A 25867-nucleotide genomic window follows, 5' to 3' on the forward strand; every position below is an offset into this window, starting at 1 on the left:
CTTGATATGCTCAAAAGCTAGTCCTTACCTTATAAAAGAAATATTTTATGGGTGTCTAATCCATTTGATCCATTTTTGCCTGTACATTGCCTGTTACTGGTGCTGTTGTAGTAGATGTCAAAGTACTTCTTGGGGTTTCCATAGACAACAACCTTTTTGTAAACCCCTCTCTGTTTTGTATTCTTTTCTATTGGAAATCGAGAGACTGGCGGTTCATAATGTCTATTTTGTAGACAACTTTGCCATAGCAACAATGTGGACTTAGCTTTTGACTGTGACAGAGATTTTTCTCGTTTTCTAAATTCACCATTTTGTGGATGTTCACATGTGCACATATTTCCTTAGTCTGGGAAGCTCTTTTCCTTCAGTACCTGATGTAGGTGCTCACAGGTTACCAGTGCTTTCTGACCATTGGCATCCTGACAAGCTGTTGACTCCAACAAGTTTTTTTTTTAATTAAAAAAAAAAAAAATTGAAAGTCTGAAAATCTTTGAGTCCACATAAAATTTAACTCCTCTCGAGTTCACCTCAACTGACCAACTTGCTTTGAAACATATCTTGCTGTGCTGCTAAATGTTAGCCTTCACATCATAAAACAGATTTTACCCGTATGACTGTTTATGTGATGTGGAATGCCATGGTCTACTGGTGACAGTAAAATCAAGGGGCAGATAGGAATGTCTCAAAGCATTCAAGTAAGCCAAAAATCTGTGAAAAAACTTTTCCACATAAAGATTATATTTTCAAACATCCCTTTTTGTTCTTTCAGATTGTTTTCCTTGGCACTAATCATGAAGAGTGGTTAGTGTGTAAAAGAAGTGACATGCTGATATTGGAAATAAATTACATTGTGCATTTTTCTGTATTTCAATGATTCACTAGATTGCTACAAAGGGACTGTATTTATAAATTTCACTTCCCCTTAGTTGAAAAATCTCCAGTTTTTGTCTAAACTTGAGAAAACATTTGGTTTCAAACAGATTTGACTAAATAAAACTGTGTTTTTCAGACCTCTTGCAGCATTGCAATGTTAGGAAGAAAAATAATGAGAAGGAAGAAAGATTGGACTATTGATGACAGTTCTTGGGACCTGTCTGTGTTTTGTGCAGCAGCAGCTTTCCCTGGGGCAGAGCTGTGTCCATGCACACAGCCCAGCCTTTGCCTGCCACAGAGCAATCCCATTCTGTAAGGCAGAGCCTGAGGAGACAGTGTGATCCTGGAAACTTTCATGTGCCTCTGTGCCAGAGAGGGGGGAGAGAGGGAGACCTAGAGCAAAGGCGAGTAGGGAGGAAGGCAGGGAGAGAAGGGAGCTTGCTTCACACACTGCTGAAGGCTCTCAGAGGCAGACTGTACGAGCAGCACTCAGGCTGGTGTGCAATTCAAAGGACAACATTCACTGACTTTATTCACTGAATCGCTGAAGGACAGATATGACACCCAACTGCTGCTTCTATATGTTCTTGCTTATTGGTACCAAGGGTAAGTGTCCCTGGCTTGCTTTCTTGTTTTCAACATTGTAGATAGCTGATAAACTTCAAGAGCAGATTTCTTTTAAAAACTATGATACCTCAGTGTTATTTTACATTTCTTCATGTTAATTATTTTTCAATAGAATCGGAGTGTAATGCAGTCTCTCAAGGTTACTAGCTACATGTCAGGATCAGATGTTTTTGCACTTAATGCCTTGAGAGTTACTATTAATAGTTATGAGCTGAAATTTAAATATGAGAAACAGTTCAAACATTGCATAAATACTTGCTGTAAATATTTATTGAAGATACCTACAGAACTGACTCATCTCAGGTGCCATGAAATCCGCATTTTAGACTCAGTTCAGTAGTTTGAAGTGATACTGTGCAAGTGCTACTAGAATTGGTAGCTCTCGAAGGGCAGATTGTGTTCAGGTAATAGGAATTTTCAGCATGATAGGAAGTATAGCATGCAAGAGGGAGACTGAGTTAAATTTCAGTTTTCCTTCAGATGAAAATCACTTCAGTGTGGTGGGAGTTACACTGGACATTCTGCTTACTTTAGTAGCGTTTTCTTCATTTCATTTGAGTACCGTCTTTGTAAGGGCTTCTTATGACTTGGTAAATCTTGTCTCTGTGAAGCTGCTGATGCTGATCTATATATCTGATGCTGATGTTGAACGTTCCTCATGATTATCATTTTCTTTAGCTGTAATTATTATAAATTGCTTTCTGTTCTGTCAATACTAAAATAGTGTTTCATTAATTGTATAGATGAAAATAGATACTCTTATAATACGAACAGTTTTGTTAAACTTATAGCAGCAAAAGGCTGGATTCTGTCACCTTCTTCTGTATTTTGCAACAGCTTGTTCTCTCTCCTGCTTTTAAATGAAACCTTTCTGGGTTCATGTGTTCATACAATGCTTCTTAAGATAAAATTTGTAAGGGGTATTGCCCCCACTAGGAGTTTGGGAAATAGAGCTCCATACACAGTTATTTTTCTAGTTGCAAAACTCAGTTAAATCAGTGAAAAAACTCAAAGCAGTTCTTTTATGTTTTAGAGGAATACATAATTGTGAGCTGCATGCATGAAAAAAACAGTGATATTAATGTATTTGGAATTCAGAAAGCACCAATAATGACATCATATCAAACCTGTGAGCAAGGTCTGGTTTCATATGCACCTGCATTTTCCGTGAGCTATAATTCAATATTTAAAGGTAGTACTTCCAGTTATGCAGAATAAAATTGTTTTCAACAAATCCAGCCTTTTTACACTACTGCTTTCTATGACAAAACATTAAAACATAGAAACATTCATAAAAGATATGCAAATTGTTGTTATAATTTCTGCTGTTAAATCTCTGCTATGGTGTTTATAAAACCTATTGAAATATACTAAAGCATACTGCAAAACAGGATAGCAGATGAGCACTGTGAACGAAAACAGGCCTACTAGTTATGATGGCCATTACCTTTCTAGATGTTCATTGGCTCATCACATATAGCGATGGCTCGTCTAGATTTGTTAAAGTGAGAAGCAGTGAGTTCATAGATTAAGCACAGTCATGCCTGGAGTCTCTGCCACCTGTTAGAGCTCTGTTTTACAGCAAAATTAGTTCCTCTTTAGTGTCACATCTCACCTTGCTCAGTGCACAGTTCACAGCCTCACTGCCTTTTGGAGTTTTAGCCAGCAAGCTGAATTGTAACCACATCTACAAGCTGGCTGATTTCATCTGCTCAATAGACTTAAGCTCTGCTCAAGCCTTTAGGCTAGCTGATATTAAACATTCCTGGAGTAAGTATAGCTGTCCTTAGAAATTGGATGTTTGGTTTGGGGTTTTTTGGTGGACTGCTACAAGTTCAGCTGCATTTTGTTGTGGAGGTTTTTATGTTTGGTTTTTTTTGTGTGTTGGTTGGGTTTTTTTAATTTCTACAATGGCACAGATCCTCCTAATTCTTTAAAAAGTAGAACAAGGAATATATATCATACAAACACTACTCTTGTCTGATTTACCCGTGTCCATCCAAGCTGTGTTTATTTCGTTCTCTATTCAACAGCTAAAGCAGTACAAAAATACCTTCAATCACTTTTTTATTTTACTCTCTTCCTTGAGATTCTTCATTAAATCTTTTTTTAATATATGAAAACCTTTCCCTCCAAAATCTAAATAATCAAACTAATTCAAGCAATCAAGCTTTTTACGCACTGACAACTGCCTGACCACCTTCCCATGTGGAATACCAAGTGTTTCTTTGAAAACAAAGCAGTATCTATATCATATTTTTTGTCAGCACAACAGCAGTGATTGTAACATGGAGGAAAGTAAATTCAGACTCCAGCTGTGGAACTGGCAGCGCTGGATGTGTAGCTAGGATGAACTTCTGCCTGGGTGGGTCCCCCCCCTTGCAAAGCTAGCAGGTCCCTTCATGTGTATGGGTGGCATTGCACTGGCTGCTGCTGCATCTTTTCTCTTAGCAAAACAAACAGCTGGAATTGCTGCAACCACTGTAGTGCATGGCTGTGCCTTTAGCGTCCCTTTGATTGCCTTTCTGAGGCAAAAGCTATTTTATCCTCCTGGACTTTGGCTAAGTGACAGAATCTCAAACAATTCATTTATCAATTATTAAGCAAAACAGGAGAACATTAGTATTGAAAAGTATTCAAAGGGAGTTCCAAAAGGGATTTGGCAGGCTCCTTGTGAAAAACAATTACAACTCTCACTGTTTTAACCCTTTATGCTCTGTGCCTCTACCTGATGTTTCCAATCCTATTTCTGCTTGTACCTGCAGTTCCCTTTGCCTTCTCTTTCTGTTCTCTCCTCTTTTTTTTTTTTTCCTTCCTTTACCCTCGCTTTAAAATGCCAAGGAAAAATTTCTTTAAGCCATCCGAATCTCATTACTTGTTCTGGAACTTCATGCAGGTGACAGCTGTTTTCAAGGCCAAGATCTTTTATATCAAATGCTTTCTGTCAAATGTGGGAAAGAGACAATCCTGAATCCTTTGGAAAACTGCGAGTTTATGATTGTGCTCCTGTTTACATAGTTTGTACATATTTTAAGATTCCTTCCAAATTTGTAAATAGGAAAGTGAAATTACTTCAGCCTTTGCACAAGCTCAAATAATCATTGTGTAATAATAATATTTGGTTATTTCTTTCATTTAACTTGGGCATTAATCTGACTGGTTTTCCTGTAGTTAGAAGAACAATGTGCATCTTGTGTGAATATATATGTACATAACATGAAAATCAGTATATTTACAGAAAATCAGGAATGCAGACTAGATTTCCTGAGGAAAATTTACTCTAATATCAGTTAGAGGGAAGTGAAAAATCTACACAATGTTAAACTGAAGCTTTGAAAGTCAGATCCTGCAACTGCTGTTTGGGCAAAAATGTTTTCACCTCTTTGTTATCAGCACCAGGAGCTACCCTGGTGAGGAGATGAAAACCTGTATTGACTCTTTAGAGCAGCTCCAGCAGACTCTAAACAATTTACTCTAAAATTTTGTGTGCAGTCTGTGGACCTCGAGCAAGAGGACAAGCAAAACTTTACCAAAATTTTTTCTGAATGTGAGGAATTGATATTTTGCCCACATTGATGAATTTGGATAATATCATATTAAGCAAAGCCTTTTCTTAAACAAGTAAGTACTTTTGAAGTATTCCTCTACAATATCACTGTGCCTGAGAGACAATCCTCTGACAGGCCATCCCACTAGAGGCTTTTCAAGCCTGGTTGCAACAAAGTAAAAATTACCTTTTCTAATAGATGTTACTTGTTGCTAGAGATCAGTATGACACTCAGAGGAACTGTCACCAGTCATCTCAGCATGGGTTCTCTGTTGGGTGCCATGATTTTGAAGCCATCAAATCAGACTTTGATATGGCTGGTGCAAGGCTAGGAGGCACAGGAAGCTGAGAAAATCAGGAAGTCATAATTAATGTGTCTGAAACACAGAGGAGGTGAAAATGTATTGGGAAGGACTGAAAAAAGGAGAATGAAAGCAGAGACTAAAGGGACAGGTAGATGGGACAATGGAACAGAGAGGTGAGGGAAAAGACTAATGCTACTTAGAAAGGGAAAATGAAAATCAGGAGGACTATTAGTCTGGGAGAGTAGAGACTGACGAAAGGGATGTGAGAGAGGGAGCCAGCAGGGCACAGTAAATTAATTAAAGGAGAATGACAGGGAGTTCTCAGAGAGGGGAATGAGCATCTGAAGAATGAAGTCAGAGGATGGTGAGATGAGAACTAGGATTCTGCAAGAGGATGAGATGATGGGAAGCAGGTGGTGATCAGGCAAGAAAGGATGCAAGTGAAGCAGCCGGGGTGAGGCAAAAATGAGACTGGGCAGAAAAAGGAGCTGTGCTTGGTAGGGTGAACACTGTGTTACAAAGCCAGAACAAAGCCCAAGATTGTCCTGTGACTTACTGTCTCCTTTCAAAACATCTCCTCCTGAGTAACACCTCTGCTCAGAGGCTGGTAATTAGCACTGTCAGATCACTCTACCCTCTCAAAAAAAAAAGGTCTGGAGCGCTAAAGGATCTGAACTAGTGATGCAACATGGTATCCTGCTATAAAATTCTGGTGGGAAACTGATTTCCTCTTCTAAGAGTTAATGTTATCTATGTCAGAGAAAGTTATTAATTTTGTAAACTCAGTGCTTAGGAATTTAGGCAAAGGACACAATCTTAATTTGTCCTATGTGGCCCTACTGAATTTTCTTCATGTTGTAACTCCACAAAAATGCATGCTTTGTGTCCTGCATTATGAGATTGAATCAAAAGTCGTGGTGAATTATGCTGCCTGTGTGACCGCTTCTTCATTTGCTGTAGAAGGTTAGGATAAAATGTGGATGAGGCTGGGGATTACAAAATGAAGGCCATTTCATGAAGGCAACTGAACTTTGATGTGGAAAATATTTCTCTTCCTGTTTCTTGCTGTAAATGCCTTACAAATGGATAATAATTATATAGCAGATTTTCTGGCATTTTTGGCTTGATCATCCTGATATGTTCATTGCATGGCTGCCACTGACATCTGTAAAAGCTGTGCCTTAAGTAGTCTGTGAAACTGATTCTGAAAGCAAAAACCTAAAATTAGCAGAAACCCTTGCCATACATACGTTGATGTCTCAGCTCCCATTCTGGGCAATAATATCATAATCTAAACTGTATTCAAAGCAATCTCTGAAAACTTAAAAGTGGAAAGTCTAATTATTGTAGCTGTATAAGGAACTAATTAGGACTCTAATATCATAGCTTCTAAGTGGTTAAACTGTAGACTAAGCATCAAGATGCCAGTAATACACCAGAAGACTAATCAAAGCATAGGAAAAAATGCCTTTAGTATCATACAGAGGTGTGTTATCAGAAATGTATGAAATTTAAAGATCTTGAGCTTGCATTCAGGTTTAGATTATATGTTGCTGATAACATAGAGTGGCTGTGTATAAGCAAAAAAGTAATGCTCAGTATTGTGCTCACCCCCTGCTCTGTCTCCCCCAATGCTCATGGGGGATCCAGCATGTGACTAACTGGTGTGACAGGGCAAGACAAATATATCAGGAAGAAATGAGAAAACCGGGGTTTGAACAAGTCTAAGGAGCCACCAGCCATGGCCTGATGGGGAGATCCAGCCCTGGGAGGACAGGCTGACCTCATGTCAGGGGAAGAGGGTGAGCAGGCAGTGGGAGGAAGAGCCCAGCAGCAGTTACACGGATCCTGAGGGATCTGTGCACATGAGGTCACTTAGCAGAGTTTATCCAGAGAGAATGTTAAATCACCCAGTCCTCTATAGCACAGGTTGTTGTGTTCCACCCGTCTGCTCTGTATCAATCTTGAGGCTTTATTTGGTTAAAATGCTTTTTCTCAGTCCACTACTTGTTTCTACCAGAGAAGAGCAAGTGTCAATATGGCACTAGGAGTGGGAGAGACTGTACAGTCACTGAGGTTCAAAGATATGCACAGGTCTGTCAAAGGAGGTGTACATCACCTCTTTCTCCTCTGTTCTGCAGAAGAAATAACTGGCTTGACCTGGGAGAAGAGACTTTTCCCATCATAGACCTGTCTGTCAAGATTTTGCTCAACACAGGGAAAAAGGCATAGTGCTTGTAAGGGTGGAAGTGGTATTTCTTTAACTTAGAAATATATTTTTGCCCTGTTTTGTTTTGGTTTTCAGTTACAATTCAAAAAAAAACACCTAGGAATAGATCAGCTCTTCTTTGGAATAAGCTAAGAACAGCAGCCCTTAATGAAACTTAAGTTTTGCACACATCATAGTTAAAGCCAAAATTTGGGAGGGGGTGCGGGGGGGAGAAAAGGACTACATTAATGAATTTAAAAGCCACATGGTTGAATTTATTGATAGTCGTGATTAGTATTTAGTAGCAATACAGTTGACAAAGATGATCTACATTTTTAGAGGTTTGATTCAAGAAGGCCCAACTATCATAAAAATACTCTCCTTGACCTCATTTTCTGGACTTCAATTGCATGTTAAAACATGTGAATCAACTCTTATGTAGTCTTACCTGGAAATTATAGACACTGGTTTTCAGACACGGATTCTTTCTAGTAATCAAATAATACTGCAAACATTAATTTATAAATCCTGCTTTATCTTCAGTATGGGTTCTCAGCACCATGCAGAAAGAGTATAGCCACTTTCTACTTTTCCAAAAACATATCAGAAACAGGTATTGAACAGCTGGCTTTTCTACACCCCTAAGACTTATATCTTACACTCATGTCTTTCTTTTTCTTAGTATCTTTTAGCAAAAATAAAACACCTTGTACATCTTTCTGTTCTTTTTTTTTTTAATCTTTCATTTACATATTCACTGCTTTCACATCATCATTTGCCTAGATTTGTTTCTTGCCCAGATAAATATTTTTTGTATTTACGGATGTGCAGCTTTGAAGACTCTTACAGATAGTTTGCAGTGTTTTAAGTACTGGGATATGATCTCATAAGTAATAATTATTTTATTGTGATATAATTCTCTTATTCAAGCTCTTAAAAGAAAATGTGCCTAGATTGTGACATCAGATAACACATAAAAATGTATTGAAATCAGGTATCATAACAAAATATATGGATCTGTCTAGCAACATCCTGTACATTTTATGTAGGGAAGCATTAAGAGCTAAGAATATTTAATAGACATTCACCGAATAAATTTAGGTAACTGTATAGGTCAAATAAAGTAAGGACCTTACAGGTTTGGTTTTTCTTTTTTTTTTTTTTTTTAAAAAGAGGTACACTCTTTAATATGATAGACATTAAAAATTCACCAGCACCTTGACTTTAGATCGTAAATGTCTTCCTGCATCCCACTGTGTGTGATTTGAGCTGTCAAAGCATTTAGCTGTGATGCTTTCAAAGCCTTGGGATAAGCTGTGTTCTGACCGTTCCTCTGCTCAATCCCCTTCCCACTGTCAGGATGCAGCTGTCACAGCAGCCCCTCACCAGTCCTGAGGAGACCAGGCCTGCCTTTTCCTAGGCACTCTCCTGCCTTGCCCCGGAAAACCCTCTGTCTGAGTCAGCACATCAAGGGTGGGGTGAGCAGGGACCCCACAGAAAGGTGTCACAGGACCAAGGGGATGCAGCAGGTCACCCTTGGGGCAAAGCTCCCCTCGTGCCAGCCCAGCGCCCTGCCTCGTGTGCCGCACCACGGACGGGTCCGGAGAGCGCTGCTCTGAGTGGAGCCATGTCCACAGAGCAGGCTCTTGGTGCTGGCAGTGAGAACGCAGTGTCAGGAACAGACAACATCTCCTTTAGCTTAGATGAAGTGGCAGGAAAGGAAGAGAAGGAGGATCTATAGACTATGTGGAGGTTAAATGCACAGCAATCCGTGCAAAAGTATTGCTTTGCCAAACTGCATCTAAAATGGAGGCACACTTCTGAATGCTGTTTCTTGTTATATTTTCTATTTGGGCTATCCAAACAACTTACAAATACATGCTGCTAATGTGACATTTCTTTATGTACATTAATAAATGTATAAAATCTGCGAGTTATAATTTAAAACTCTATTGCTCTTAATCTGCATGGACATTTTGATACAACCTGCAAAAGAGGAAATAAGTCAGATGTCTGTGGTCATGGGGTCCAAACAGCTGGAGTACATGATGTGAGAAGTTTTTCCAACCTAAATGATTCCTCGCTTCTGTGGTTTGACCAGCTAACATTATTCACTTTCCTAAAGTCAGAAATCCTATTAATTTGAGATAATTTCTGTTTTATGCATTTTAACTGGAGTGTCACAACTTTTAGTGGTGAGTTATGTGTACTCATACTAGAATACAGCAGAGATTGGAAAACTTGTGATATTTGAATCAAACCAAAGATTAATGAGTCAGAATCCAATAATGATGCATTTATTTAAGCACAGTCTGCAAATTGATTTTTCACAAAATAGTTCTGTGAGCACTTAGAAAACATATTCTCTAAAATACTTTCAAATTATTTTACTTCAAAACAGAGCAACAAGGGGCTCCATATTTTATAATACTTCGGGAGGGTAGAATCTCATAGATTTATAGGGCACAGCCACCTCCCAAACGTGAACTTGTAGTTCTGTATTAAATTTAAATTCTTAATAGTTATAAATTGTTCTTAGTAAAAAAAGTATGTGAATAAATAAAATGTATCAGATAATCCTGTCTCCAACTCACCAAGAAATAATATATTTTCATTGTTACAAAATTAATCTTGAGTGTGCTCCAGAGCTTCACTTCAAATTATGCTGGCTTAGTTCCATTGTAAGAACTATCATTGCAATCCTTTTAGTCGTTACTAAAACCACAATAAAGGGAGAAAAAAGAAAAATAAACAAAAAACCCAGATTCGGTTTCATATTTCAAATACTTCGTTAGGGCTCCCAAGACACTTTTTTCTCTGTCTGGAGTCTTAGAAAAAGCATAACTGAGATTATTTTTAAAAGACTTACTTAAGATTTTGCTACTTGGGAGGAGAGGAAAACTAGTGGAATCTGAAATTGTGGCTGATGTGCAGCTTGCTTAGTTCTAGTGACTCTGTAGCAAAGTAAGAGACTAGAGAGCAAAAGAAGATGGAGAAAGAGATAATAGAATTTCCCACTGCCACCCCTCAGACTTTTCCTCAGACTGTTTGGGCTGGCTGTCCTCAAACCTATTTTTCTACCATCAGCACTGCAATGTGTTTATTCTAACAGGTTGTTGCGGTTTTGTGGGGTTTTTTTCTCCATCACAAGAGCATACCAGAGTTGGAATAAATTGCATAACTTAGCTGTAACTTCTGTTTGGTGTGGATGTGAGAGTGTAGATACTCAACAGGAAAAAAATGGAAGACAGGCTTGCCCTTTTCAACAGAAGAAAAGTTAGACAGTGGGTTACGATCTTTTAGGTTGTTTCTGCCTTGAGGGGTTAATTATACCCAGTTAGTTCTTTGCTGTTCTGCTCCTTTGCAAATAATGTATTCTCAGAATATTCTACAATCCGAATATCAGCAAGTAATTTCCATGTTCATTGCCCTTCTAATTTCATCCCTTTTTCATTGCAGCTTTCTGTTAAGGCTTTGCTACAAGTACTCTCTGTCTCATCTGCTGGATTTCTTTTTACTTCCATGCATGAATGCACATGTACACAAACTTCCTCCTGTATATGATACTGTGTCATGAAGTCACTTAAATCTGCCTTTTGTTTATGGAAACTTAAGAGAAATATTACAAATGTCTGTTGTTTGTTAATTTAAATAATTTAGTTTTCACTAGTCAGTGTTTCACTTTTGCTTACTTTATGCATGGCTGACTGGACTAACTTGCTGAAAGCAGCAAGTCTGAGATGAACTTCTTTACAGTAATCTCTAACTACTGCCCTTATATATTTAAATTCAGAATGCTGGTTATCTAGATGAGATGAAAGATTGATGCTTGAGGGACACTAATTTATTGATAAACATCTGTCCTTAATCCTTTTGGCTAAAGTAAATTTTCCATTATTGGATTGCTCAGATTTTTTTTTAAAAAGGAACTTTCATTAGCTTACTACTGAGTATGTTATGAGACATAAAAATAAATGTAAGATACATGGCAAATACTGCAATAGAAGCCTTTTTCCCTAGGATTCCAAAACTTCAAAAATGCCATTCCAGGTATGAAGCTTCAGAGATCTTTTTAATTTTTTTTTAAATTTTATGTTCTTAAATCATTAACTCATAACTGGTATGTTTCAGATGAGGGGGGAAAAACATTACTTGCAACAAAATTCTTTTCTCTTTGGGGCTTATAGAACCAGGCTAAATACACTCAGTAGTAGTTGTGAGAAAGAATCAACTCCTGGGAGAGGAGTTTCCTTTATTTTGATGGCTAACCATTCCCTTTCCCGGCCTTCCAGGTGGGATGATACCGACTAGCACAGTGTATTTAACACCTATAGATTGATGCCTTCATTTCTATTCAATATCTAACATCAGCATTGAACAAAACCCTAGTGTTTCATATGTCCAGCTTTCAACTTGAGATTGCTCTGCTGTGAAAAATAAATTAGTGAAATTGAGGAGTTACACTGGTGCAAAAAAACACAGGGGCAAAGGAAAGCTTACCTTGATGTATTTTCTGTTGGAAATCTTGTCAGGATATGGAGATAGAACTTGTTTCTAAACAGAAATAATAGTCAGATATCATTCAAATTCTGTTTATTTTGGGAGAGGAAGAAAAGGAGAAGTGGAGCAACAGAAGAGTTTGGCTCTGTTCATTAATTTATGTCTTAGTTAGACACTGTGCTGAACTCTCATCCTCTGGGAATGTACTACAGAATTTGAGGGTTTGGATGCAACTTGTTTTACTTCATATTGGGGTTTTTAGAAGTATTATCTCTTTCAGCTCTTTATGTGCATCAGAATCTTTTTATTCTAAATTCTGTGCAAGCAGAACAAAACAACAAATTAATAAAAGGTATAAAAGCCAAATCCTCTGGCTAGGTGCCATATCACCCGTCTGAGTTGCTCTACTGGCAGTTTCTGGCCCTGGGGTGGATTTATCTGGCAGATAGACAACAAGGATCTTCCAACCCTTTAACTAGATTGATTAGACTGAATTATCTGTGGCATAACTGATAAATAGAGATGTTGGTATGAAATTGGAGGTGATATTTTCAAAAAGATAGTATAAATTTTCTGCTTTGGAAAATGCTTCTGAAATGAAAGCATTGTGTAACCCACAGCAAGATATAAAGGTACGTTATGAAATTAAAATCCAAGATAATTACCAGATTAGCATGCAACAGTGATAATATATGAGCCATGTTTGCTAAAATCTATTGCACTATATTGTGTTTAATGGAAACAAAGATAACCTCAGGTGTGTAGTTCAAGTGCTACATATTCCTAGAGTGACATCTAAGATAGTTTGCTAAAGATAAATGTAATGCAATAAAACTGGAAATGTATTTCTGGTTGCAAAAGTAACAGCTAAATATAAAAAAATTGCTATTGCTTTGGAAATGAATCTGTCATTCTGAATAAACGATATTGTGTCACTTGCACCCAATCATATCTAAAATTACAAGCACAATGCATATGCAATATATACATTTATAAAATGTTACAGACAACAGGGCTGGACAATTACCAAAGCAGAGGAGCAAATTAGGGAAAAGGCAGCGTGGTGATAACAGTTTAATTATGCTTCTGTGAGTACCCTGTACAGATGTTTAGATACTTTAAGCCACAGACACTTTGCCTCAAGGATTAATGCTAAAGAATCTATTGCCACTAGACCAAGGTCTATTTTAGTCTGCAAGTTTTGCCCAAGGTATTGCTCCAAATGTGTGTACATTAACAGCACTAAAGTACAGGTTTATAAACTCTGTTTTGTTCTTGTACAAGCTGGAATCTATTTTTAATATTCTATTTATGGACAGTTTAAAATTTGGTTTTATTGATGTTTAAATAATATGGGATTCCTGTTACATATTCCGAGATATCACTAGAAAGAAAATTTTAGGAGAGTCTTTATAAAATTACATGGTGAAAAAAACCCCACATTCTCACTGATAAAGTTATAATAAGTTAAATTAAATTATGCAGAAGTTAACTTTTTATTTCTGTCCTGAAATACAATGGACTAACTTCATCCTTGTCTCAGTCATATATTATTCCAAAATCCCTTGTTTAGTGGGAAGAAGCTGAAAATTCTGAACAAAACGAGGAAAATTAATCTAAGAATGATCTTCATCTCTTCATTCACTTCTTCATATTGTTGTAATGGTCAAATTCAGACAACAAATTAGTTTTTAAAAAGATCTTTTTAAGATGTCCTATCTTCTTTTTTTCTGTTATTTGGTGATTCAAATGCATCTGATCAAAGTTGGTCAGTCACTTGTAACTACTATTCTTTGTTAATAATTAATTAAACATCTTGTAAGTTGAAGTAATTCATAGTTATAAACTTTTATAACCTTGTTCTGATGATTCATCATTGAAGGTAATAGGCTTATAAGGTCTGTTCTATATTATGTTAAAGGTTTGTCAAAGCCATTTCACATGCTCTTAATATACCTTTCAGCAGAAGGGGATATTTTTTAATCAACTGTCAGCTTGAAGTACCCAAGATAGCACAAAAATTATGGGTGAAATTGATTCTAACTTCAGTACTTTCTGTGTTGACTCTGTTTTATTTGAACAAAACATTTTGTATCAAAGGAAGAGTATTTTCAGTCTTCTGTTTCTCCAGCCCATCTCCCACTGTGTCTAGAAGTACAGCAACTAAAACAGGTTATGTGAGATGGGAAAAGTACCACCAGTTTTGCATGAGCCTCTTTGAAGAACTTGGGCTTTTGTAGGCAAAATAACTTTCCATCAGAAAAATGAAGGGTGGATTCTTCAGTACCATAATCATTCCTTGGTCCTTGGCATCTAAGGAGCCTTTTTTAGAAGCAATTGGATTTCCCCAACCACTTCCAAGTGCTAACTCACTCAACGTGAGGACAGACATGTTAGCTTATTTGGCTGATGGAATTAATGAGTCATTTTGGACTGATAACACTGGATTTCATGTTAGTCAAATCCTTGAAAACAAAAAAATGTTTTCCTGCTATTACAATATGCCTTTATTTGAACGTATATGCGCCACAGTTGAGACTGGTGTGACTAGTAGGTATCAAGAAATGAGTAATGCTTTTGATTATTTTAAGTGCTTATGACTCAGTCCCATCAGCCCAGAACCGGTGCCATTACAGAGTCATACTCGCTTGGTTTACGAAACCTACAAGTAACTGCGTTAAGTCTACGTTCTTATAGTGCACATGTCCCTTATTTTGTTTCTCAAACAGCACTTGTGACCCAATCTCTGTATTTCAAAGAATGCACAAAACCAGCAAACCTAATGAATCAATTTAGTTGGAAGCCAAGCCATGTTGTCCTGGGAACATCTTGTTCTTGGCTTTCCCAAATGCGTTCCTTCTTTCGATTTCATTTTATGAGAGCTAGAAGAGGGGCTGTCATGTTCTTTCCCCGGTGATTCTGCATTCATGTACCAGAGGAAAAAGCCTTCCCATCTATACTAGATGACAACCCAACTCCTGTTTATTCCTTTAGCAAAGGAAAGCAGAGTTAACTTAGTCTTATATTTAAAGACAAGCAGGAAAAGTTATCCCCTTTCTTCTTCACCGCAGGCATCTGTTACAGCAATAAGCGTCTCGAAGCAGCCGGCCTGGAAAAGCTTAAAAGGTGCACGACAGGAATTCTTGTTTTCTTTTTGAAAATTTGAGATGAATTTGGGGGATTGCAGGGGGAACCCTAAGCACATGACAGTCAGAAATATTCAATTTGCAGTATCATAAACACGCCCTGCTAAGTAGAACATTTTTCTGTATTGAGACAACAAGCGTCTTGTCACAAAGAGGTTTTTTTGTGGTTTTGCTGTTTGTACTGATACCAACTCACCTATATATTTTCTATTTGTTCTTGAAGTATTGCAAACATTTGAATCTTTATGCTGAACATTATGTGAAAGAGAAATTTTCAGGTACAGAATAGCTGAAATGTGTGCAATTATCTCTATTGTCACAGGACACAAGAGACAATTTTCTGTATGAGGTATACAAAGAGGCTTTTTTACTTGGTGTCTGTAAAAGCAAACCTTCTGAAATAAGCAAGTCTGTCACAAGTTTATCGCTTTTGTCCTCTTTCAGCTGCTAAAAAAAAAAAAAAGGACAAACAAGATACAAGAAGAGTGGTTCAATTTCATATAGTGGAAAATCAATCAGATGCAGAAAAGCCAACACCTTTAATACGACATCACAAAGATGGAGTGATAGATCCTTATCTTGACATGGTAAATTTCACTGTCAGTAAAGTCTGTATTTGCAAAACAATAACAGTAATTTTTAATTGCTGTTGTCGCAGTGCTATCTTTGCCCATTTTCCTCACATAGAAGACTGAATTTTAATTTCCTCAATCCAAAATTGTTTGAATATTATCTTATCTTCTGTCTACCTTTGTCAGCTCTGCCAAATATTTCCTCAGAGAGTTGGGGGCTTTTCCATACATAAATCTCATGCAACATGCAGGGTCCAAGCTTCTGTCTTTTTTGCATAAACAAAGTGATGTTAACAAGTCAGTGGACAAAGACCAGTGCTTTCACTGATTTTATAGCTAGGGTGAAGTTGTTGAGTTTTGAAGCCTTATTATCTCCTTTCCCAGGCAGATATTTACATGCCTGGGTAATCCAACATAACACAAAATGAGTAATGCAGAGATTCAGAATAGATATCATCAAGGCTATAAATGTACAGAGAATTCAAAACATTAAACATCATGAGGGATTTATTCTTTGCGGCAGAGTACAGATTTCTAAAATGCAGCAGCAAATTCATTAATTAGTTCAGGGATTAATACTATTTGAATAATTTATAAAAAATTTTGGAACATGCTATGAAATTCCATTGAATGGTACTGTGAGAAGATAAATGCTTTCATTTGAAATTTTAAGTGCATGGAGATCAGCCCCTTTAAGCACAAGGTTCAGATCAGTCTAAATACGTCTATAGTTTGTAGGATAAAAAGCTTGACAAAATGTAAGAGGTTTTTTGATGTTTTGTTTTGGATGTTTTCTTTTATGGTGGTTTTTTCCATACTGGTGTCTCTTACCAGATGGTTTGGTAGTTCCTCAGATTGTAACAGGTAACTGCACCAAAGGGAGCCTCAGCTGCCTGCTCAGCTCTTTTGCTAAGAAAGAGACTTAAGACACTGAGTACTACACATATTCTGTTTGCTTAACACTATGCCTGCATAAACTTTTTTTTGCTACTTCTTTTTGGGTGGAACAAGTTAATCATAATGCTCTGAATACAAGGACAGAACAGCAGAGAAATTTACGAACAATATGCAAGTGTGAATTCACCCTGGGATTTGGACGTAGCTGTATTTTTGGTACCTACACGTAAAAGGCTTGAGGGACTAAAGCTCTTTTAGCAGTTGCATAGGTTATACAGTTGTGGATAAAAGGAAATCAACTTTTCCAAAATCATTCACTGGTTGTTAACTGGAATGTATGTGTTTCTGACAGCAAGGATAATTCTGCACATATACAGGATACAGGATATTTATCTCAGTTTTCTGCAGCTACAGCTCTTACATTTCAATTTTTCAGAGTTGTAAACATTGTCAAGGGCTTAACTGGAAGAAAATTCTTCCGGAAGAGATTTCTTATGAATCTGAATTACTTGATTGAATTTCAGGTGATTTCTCTTAGTCCAAGAGGACAAAGAGTGAAAAAAATCAGATGTTGTCCAAGAACATATTCCTTGTTAATCTGGGAAAGTTGTGTGAAAGATTTATACTTTGTCTTTGAAAATAGCCTGAAAAAATAGTTGCGTGTTTCAGAATTAGCAGTTTACTACCTGAACAAGCATCACATTATAGTTAATAAAGTTTGTAGTGATTATTTGAACTGTTCTAGGACACCAGTAAAATTTAAAATAGAATTTTTATTTGATTTTTTGTTTTTTTTGGTAACAGTATCCATTAAGTCAAATGGTAGCTCCAATAAGAAAGTGATACTCCTTTTTGAAAGAGCTTCAAAAATTAAATTAGCAGACTCTTGCAGAATGGTAGTAGGTAGCCTTACTGAAGATTTGGAAGTGCAGAACGCTGGGTAGTGTTCTGTCCTGATGATGATGTCCTCCATTTTCAACATATTGTGGATTGAACAAATTTAATTCTAGAGTAATTTTAAACCCTCTCCATAGTATGCTCTTGGGAAGAAGATAAGACAGTAAATCTGCCTTGGCACCCTGCAATCCACTACAGAAGAAGTAGATCTGTCATGCTTTTTGGAAAAAATAGTGATGGCAGAATTTGTCCCTCGGGTGCACTGGTGGGACTGGTAAGGCATCGTGCATCTGCAGATGTGGGTAATTGCAGGTGCTGCAGCACAGAGAACTGAAGAACAGAGGACAGGCTGAGTCCTCCAGCGGGCCTGGCTGTCCCTCATCAGCATCCCTCTACCTTTCCCCTCAGCACTGCTTGAATGAAGTCCTGTGTTCTCTGAAATTACTTCCTATAAAGCATGGGCTCAGTAGAACATCTGTATATCTAAACTTCACACTGATATATTCTCACCAATATCTCCACAGTTTTTGGATCAGACTGACCACTCTTCTGAAGGATTCATTATTGGCCCCTTCATGTTGTCCTACTCAATTTTCAGCAAAACTCTGTTCTTTGATCCTTGATACATTTACACCAAGAAATTTCTTTAAAATTAGAATATAATCAAACATAAATATATTTTACTTTTTATAAAAGGACTCATCTATCTAGGTCTAAAATTTCAGCACAAATTAATGTCATAGAATGGTTTGGTTTGGAAGGGACATTAAAGATCATCTAGTTCCAACCACCCTCCCAGGGGCAGGAATACCTATAGCTTCTCTGGTATATTGTTATCATAAATTAATTTCTAGTGCAAAGGGAAACAATCCTTTAAAATAGTGGCCTTCAGTCATTTGTCTTGTATAACTAACATTTTGATCTTATTATGAAGATGAATAGGGAGGAATTACCTGTTTGCTTTATATCAAAGGAAATTTTAATTAGCTAACAATAGAAAAGATTTTTGCCAATTTTAACAAGTACTTCATATACTATTTGTCATTTCATGTCCAATGAATTAATACATTTTTTTTGCTTGATATTCACACTCAAATGTAAATGGATACTTACAAAGGCATAATATCAAATACCTTTAAACACATCATAAAGTGAACATATTTTTTCTGTTCTATTTAGTCATCTGTGACTCTTTGGAAGATCGTGTTTCTGGAGCTGGCACCAGGTGCCCCCTGGGCTACTTTCCTTGTGGCAATATCACGAAGTGTTTGCCCCAACAGCTGCACTGTAATGGCGAGGACGACTGTGGGAATCGGGCTGACGAAGACAACTGTGGTACGTGGCTGAGACTTCTCTTTGTGTCTAGCACCTGTAGCCACTGAAACCCAGGCAGTGCTCACACCAAACACTGGGCTGTGGAGAGTCAGGAATAAGAAAGCTACATGTTTTGCAGAGGATGCAGCAGGTCTGCTTTAGCTAACAGAGCCACCCAACAAACTATTTGCTAGAGAAAGAATAATGAGCCTCATTTTTCTTTGGATATGGTATCAGTTTATCCAATTTTTTCCCTGCTTTGAACTTCTTTGTACATGTCATTTTGATGTGTACAAATGGATGTATGTGATCAATCAAAGATTGTTGTTGAGGAGAGATACACGTGTGCTCCAACAGAGTTTATGAAAAGCTTAATGGGACCTAAAGCAGGAAACATAATTTAGAAGAATTTTCAAGGTTTTTCAGAAATCAATTATGCCCTAATTTGGGACAAACATGTGCCTCTGTGAGTGTACTGTGCAAGCTGCACTACCAGCAGACTTTGGGGGTGGAAAATGTAAAAATCTCAGGGCGTACACATAGTCAGGTCACTTCTGCATGTGGCTTTGTCCTTGTCACTCCTAGCCCCTCTGGATGGTAGCTGTGACCTTGACTTGGCTTGTAGGCTTTACCTCTACTGCAAACTGGGTAGGGCCAGGGTTTGCTGGGGCACTCACCTGTTCATGCAGCTTACTTATGAGCATGGCTCTGACATCTCTCACTCAGAGTTTGGACACAGCTCGGAGGTGGCACAGGCCTGGGATAGTCTGGCAAGGGGCCCCTATATTCTGTGAGGAGAGAGCTTAGCCATTTGGTTGTGAGCTAAGACCACAGGGAGAGAAAATCAACTCTAGCACGTTTTATTTACTGTTATTGTCACCTTACATGCAGCCTGGATATTTTCAGAGGTGCTCTCCAGAGCTGCTGATCCCTGGCAGATAGGGGAAGTAAGCTTCCTATTCCTTAGTAGTTTTCCTGTAGCCACAGAGGAGAGCCACATGCACGGTGCCCTGCCTCACACTCTGCCTCCAGCTCCCCAGAGCCAAGCAGCTGAACTGTTTGCCTGTCCCAGACAGGCACATTGCCATCACATCTGGGTGGGAGGAGTGGGAAGAATTAAAATATTAAGTAAAACTTCCAAGCTATGTATACTGAAAGAAATTTTCTGAAAGAAATTTCAAACAACATATGGTAAAAGTATTTTTCACCAGCACTCTCAGAAAAGTCAACAAGGTCTTGAAAGTAATTCTTCTCACTGCATGTGAAGCTGATTTGTGCACCTATGTGAAGTATCTTATGATTATACCGATGAAATTTCAGTGTCTTATTCCATATGAAAGTGATTTTAAATTCTAATCCCATCTAATGGACCTGCACAATTTTGTAGTTTTGTATCATTCACTGATGTTGTAAACATACTTTGTGTTGTAAATAACCAAAATCCTTTACAAAAATGGCTTACTCTATTCTTTTTCTGTAGTCATCTTGACCTACAGTAGCAGAAATTGCTGGTGATGATGCCCTCTTATGTTTAAGAAGTCCAAGGACCATAAACAGTTGCTTTATCCATATTTCTTTTCTGTATAATACCACAAAATCCATCTTACAAGGACTTGATGAAAGATACAGCTTAATATAATGTTAATTAGGTTATACACAGTTTTGTAATGGGAGGTACAAGACAGTATAGAATCACAGAATTGTTTAGATAGGAAAAGAAATTTAAGGTCATTGAGACCATTAATCACAGAGCTATTCACATCTCATCTTATTACTGATACAGAACTGAGGTATTCTTGGATTATGATTAACCAATTTCAAAAATTCAATTAGGACTAACACGGGTTATCAGTGAGCAGGGAGAGTGCTGCAAGAAGTGATTTATTATTGAGCCCTGAAGCAACAAATTGTAAACTTTAAGTCCTTTGTAATGCCTTGGTGTTCTTCTATAGAAATGAACATACAAAACAATTCAGCTGTGCTATTGAATCCTCTTCCGTGTATAGTAATTCAAGAATGAGTTAGCCTTGATTTTTGAAAACCTAAATTACAAAAGATGAAGAGTGTTTGCATTGACTCACTGGGAAAACTATACTGCTGGTGTTTTTCTCATATCTTGACTCCCTCTTCTCTTTTAGAAATCCATTATTAATGTAATATTCAGCAGTGATGTTTTCTCAAAAATTAGTATTGCAGTCAAACTTTGTTGTACAGTTAAAGAAAGAGTCACTTCCTTGTCTGAGGATATGGAATATCCTGCTGAGATTTTCTGCAATGACTCCACATGTAGTAAGTGGGGAGATCTTTGTGGGATAATTCTGTTTTGTGACTATTCATCTTGCTTAAAATACAAGAAAAGAGGCTTCAGTGATTGATTCCTGAGACAGAGAAACCATCTGTCTTCTTTTATCCCTGCAGTTCCTAGGACCACTTCAGTATGCCTGCCTCAGCCAGCAGTTATACCTGGCTCCTTCTTCCCATCTTTTTAAAATTTACAACTAGTTTCCAGTTGAAGTCATTGTCCCTGGTTACACAAAATAAATTAAAAATTAAATTTTTCCACTATAGTAATTGTTTCATGCAGTGCCGTTGGAAATTTTCATTTTATCCACGGGTTATTCTAATTAAATAGCTCAACTTTTCAATTCCTGAACACTTTTGCATCAATTTGAGGAACTTTGAGGTGACCAGTCTACAGGATTCAACCCAACAAGTGAGGGAGGGAAAAAATCCATGTAGAGCCTCAAAGGAGTTCAGACATACCCATTTTTTTCTTTTTTTTTTTAATGCATATATCTCAAACAAACCTAGGTAAACCAACTGTCTCACTACTAGTTTTGTCAGTAATGATAAAGCACTGTCTTAAGCCTACAGTAAAACCAGCTGTATAGCATGGAAACACAAAGCAAAATATCTCATTAGATGTGTCATTCCAACTATCTTGTAGTGATTCCTTCCTTTTTCAAAGAACAAATTTGTCTCATTCCCCACTTCATTTCTATAAAGAAATTATATCTGTAATCTTTGTAAGATTATATTTGTAAGAAATTATTGTTGTAAGAAATTGTTGTTGTAGTCTCTGAGATTATTTGCAGTATTAATCCTGTTTCAGGCACTGTGGGCCTGGTAACAGCAAAACATGATTATGAATATTTCAAGCTAAACCAAATCCTCACTGAGAGATGTGTTTTCAAATGTGCTGTAATCACTGCTCATATCCAGCCCAGGCACATAAAGATTGGCTTTATGGTGCCCTCTTCAATTCTGCTTCCTCTTTTACTTCCACCCTCCTCTCCATGTCCAAATAATAAACTTAAAACTAAGGTCCAGAATAGTGAAGATCTCAAATTAGGATCACAGGTAGAGTTGGGAACAGACTCAGGCTGCTGTGTCAGTGCTTAACCTCAGGGTGTGGATATCCTGCTTGCCAGCTCAGCTTCAGCATTTCTTCCACTTCGGGAAAGGAGTGAGTTATAGCTGATATTTCACAGTAGAGTGAAGCCACTCATCTTTGAAAACTCATGCCTTTGCCACCTAGTTTGTTTCCCAAAATCAATAAAATACTGTGTGTGATACCCTAATGGGGAAGAGCTTGAGGCTATATAATAAACTGCAATAAGAAGAGGCAGCTGGCAATTTATTATGCCTGCACTGATGGGAGGCTCTGCTTGAACTATGGCTAGATAACCTTAAATGTGCATAGAAAATGCAATCTTACCTTTTGAAAATATAGTCCATCAAGTAGAAGCGTGTCTCTCTACAAATCTGGCATGAAAATAATATTTTTAAATAAAAATAATTTAAAGTTTTGTCATTTTTCATAAAGATTATGGTTTTGAGGAATTTCCTTTTTTAGACTTGAGAGAGCACTAAATTTTACTCTGCTGTTCTGTTCCATGCTCATCCTTGCTGAAGCACAGAGTTCTTAATTTGGCTGAGGGCATTGTGAAGAAATTTAGCCTCTATCATGTTTCACTTGGAGTTCCTTTTGTATCTGTTTGCAAAATTCAAAATGTGCAGGGAAATAAGATATAGCAATTCCAGCATGCTTCTGTGCCCCAGCTTGTTTAAAGATCAAGTTGGCAAAGCAACTTTTTACTGTCTTGTCCTACTGAGACTGTTTGATTTCAAAGATAATGGCCTTAGCCTAATTTTCCAGGGAAGAGTTTTCCCATTTATTTACAGCTGTAAGGTTTGATTCTGTAGCTAGTTGGCATTTATAGATGGGAAGTTAGAACATTTGTTTACTTCACTGATTTTTAAACATGAACAAGGATAAATGGGCATAACCACAAATTCTGCTCACCTAGTGCTGTGGCAGTGTTGACATGGGAATTGTTCCTAAAATAAGTAACAAATATTTCTTACATCGAAGACATTACTGCTGCAATGTTTCTGTTAATGCAGTCTAAACAAGCCCTAGGCAAACTCTTTGATGTCCAGTGGCATACTAAAAGTGCCAGGTACATATTCCCAAGTACAAATTCATGGAAAGAAGAGTTTTGAGATCTCTGCCTTCACAGTGATGTTTAATGATAAAACAAAAATAGAACTAATAACAGTAGATAAAAACAACAGTTGATTAATGAAAAACAAAAATAACAGAACAACAATATTTATGATGTAGCTTTTCACTGAGCCTACATGTGTTTTATCATGTCAAGGTGTGTGTTTGTTTAGATGAACAAATTTTGACTCGTGAAATATTAAAAAAACATATGAAAATTATATCATAACATAAATGTTCTCCATTCATTTGGAAAAAGATAACTAACACCGCCAGTAATCATCCATGGTTATTTTTGTTTTCAAAATATCTACTCTCTGAAGAGCTTTAGCAACACACAAAAATAGTTCTTTCATCTGTTCCTAATTAAATATTTAAATTTTAAATATTATGCTTTATTTTCTTTTCTTTTCTTTTTAATTCCCTCATATGCCTTCTACTTAGAGGGCTGAATGAACAAGTTTTTGTCCTAGATAAGGGTCAGCTTTCCCTGACTAAAATTATCCTACTGTTACATGAAATGATAAAAGCATAGTGTTCTCAGTGGAACAACTTTTGTGTAATTATCTCTGCTGGATACAACACTGGGTCAGTTCCCATTTTGTAGTCATAACACACTAATTACAAAGTGCTGCAAAAATCCTTAATGCAGTTAAATTTTGAACCACTGAGAGACTGAATAGATGTATTTCCTGTCTGATGTTCTAAGACCTTTGTTGCAATAGTTCCTCATTCCATACATTCTGCTGGATCACCAGCCTGATTTCTTCATCAGAACTCTAAATTAGCTGTGATGTTAATGTGATGCCAGTTTTTGGGGAGAAGCCTCCTGGTAAACTGCAGTGAAGCTTACCTCCATTTCTTGTTTCAAAACCATCAGCTGTCAAATTTAGTTTGGAAAAAATATAGAAACATAATCAGACCTCAAAAGGTACTGGGCTTTCCTCTGGACTTTGCATCCTACCTGGCCAAATTGAAAACATATTTTATATGTCTGGAAGACTGAGATTAATCCCTGTTTCTCTGTTGCTAATATAACTAACACTTTGTGTCAGCATCCTGTAGCTACAGGTTCTGAAAATCTCTTGTATGTAAAGTAGAGTTGTACTCATTTCTTTATCAACAATCCTGCTTTCAGATTTAAAAGTTTTTCCTAACTTCCATTAGGGTTTGATGGCACACAAACATGCAGTCAAAATCTATACAGTTATTGGATTAATCATGTTCTGTTCTAATTTAAAATGGAAACAATATGACTGATGTGATATCTCCAGTCACACCACCTGGCTTATGAACCAAAGCCAAGCTCAGTGAGAACTGACCTGGACTGACTCCACTAAAATCAATGGAGAGACTCACACTGTCTTCAGTGAGCAAAGAATCATAACCTACCTGAGTTGGGAAACTAATAAAAAGCTCATATGTTTCAAAAACCCAATGTTTGTTACTCATGTACCAGCCTTCCTCAATAGATCTGGAAAAGACTGGAAGCACTGTGCTAGCTGTGGGGGCTTTTTCCTTTAGATGAAGTTGTAGTCTCCTGCAACGTGTCACAAAAAGAGCAGATATAATATGCTGTCTCTTCCCATGCAGTCTGTGATACATAAATTTTATAAATAAATTCCTCAATCTTTTTTATCTCAAGCTGAATTGGTTGAGTAGGTACAGTTTATGCTTTGTTTAAAATTAGCGTTACTGTCCTATCACACTACTGAATAGCTCTTATGCTCCATCTCAGAACTGGTTGTTAATCTAGGCTCTTCATTTATTACTAATAAATCTCTAGAGGAAGTGTTTATGTGCAAGTAACACTAGTGCAAGTCCTATTTAGAATTAAAAGTATTTTAACATAAGAATTGTAAAAACTGAAAGCACCAGAATTCTTATGAATTTCAAAACAAAAGTCACAGACATTGGACCTAATCCCTTGCACTTCCACAAACCAGACTCTTTTGCCATGAATGGGACATTAAAAAACAGCAACTACTGTTACAGGTTTGACTACACTTTACGTACAAGAAATAATAAATGGAGAATGGAAGAAAAAATGTGCTAGGGTTTAATTTTTTTTAAATCTTTTTTTTGTAAGCAGTATCTTTAATTACGTAGAGCAGTTAATGGAACAAAGTATCCTGGGCTATTTTGAGAGCACGAGTTTCCTGAGTGTTTAAAAAGTTGGTTTCTGGCCAATTTTGCTGATCGTTCTGCAAAACTCTTTTTTTTGGCAGCTAGGCAATGGTTGCAGTGTGTCTGCATTTGTTTTTTAATCACAGTGTCACGGCCACATTTTTCTAGTCTAGTGAAGCAAGAACAGGCATGCAGATTTAATTTGTTTCTGACTCCAGAGGAGTTTTTTGCTGGCTAAATGTATTTACCATTGTGTTGCTCTCAGCCCTGAGAGGTCTCTGAACAAAGGATAGCATTCCACTCCCCAGTTGTAAAGTTCACTTATAGACATTCACTAAGCTCTGTC

The 25867-nt window shown here is 37.2% G+C and overlaps 1 protein-coding gene across 7 annotated transcripts in view; it reads left to right on the forward strand.

The window, feature by feature from the left end:
• Window positions 1-25867, forward strand: part of RXFP1 (relaxin family peptide receptor 1) — an 86043-nt gene that overhangs the window by 36795 nt on the left and 23381 nt on the right. For 5 of the 7 annotated variants that reach the window (XM_069013578.1, XM_069013583.1, XM_069013579.1 and 2 more), the window contains exons 1-2: window positions 1344-1479; window positions 18753-18908. In XM_069013578.1, the coding sequence (XP_068869679.1) occupies window positions 1431-1479; window positions 18753-18908 (205 nt within the window). In that variant the 5' untranslated portion in view covers window positions 1344-1430. Of the gene's footprint in view, window positions 1-1343; window positions 1480-18752; window positions 18909-25867 lie in introns of those variants that run through there. The other 2 variants (XR_011150671.1, XM_069013581.1) reach the window with 2 other exon arrangements.

This window comes from Aphelocoma coerulescens, chromosome 4 (assembly GCF_041296385.1).
Source record: "Aphelocoma coerulescens isolate FSJ_1873_10779 chromosome 4, UR_Acoe_1.0, whole genome shotgun sequence".
Lineage (NCBI taxonomy): Eukaryota > Metazoa > Chordata > Aves > Passeriformes > Corvidae > Aphelocoma > Aphelocoma coerulescens.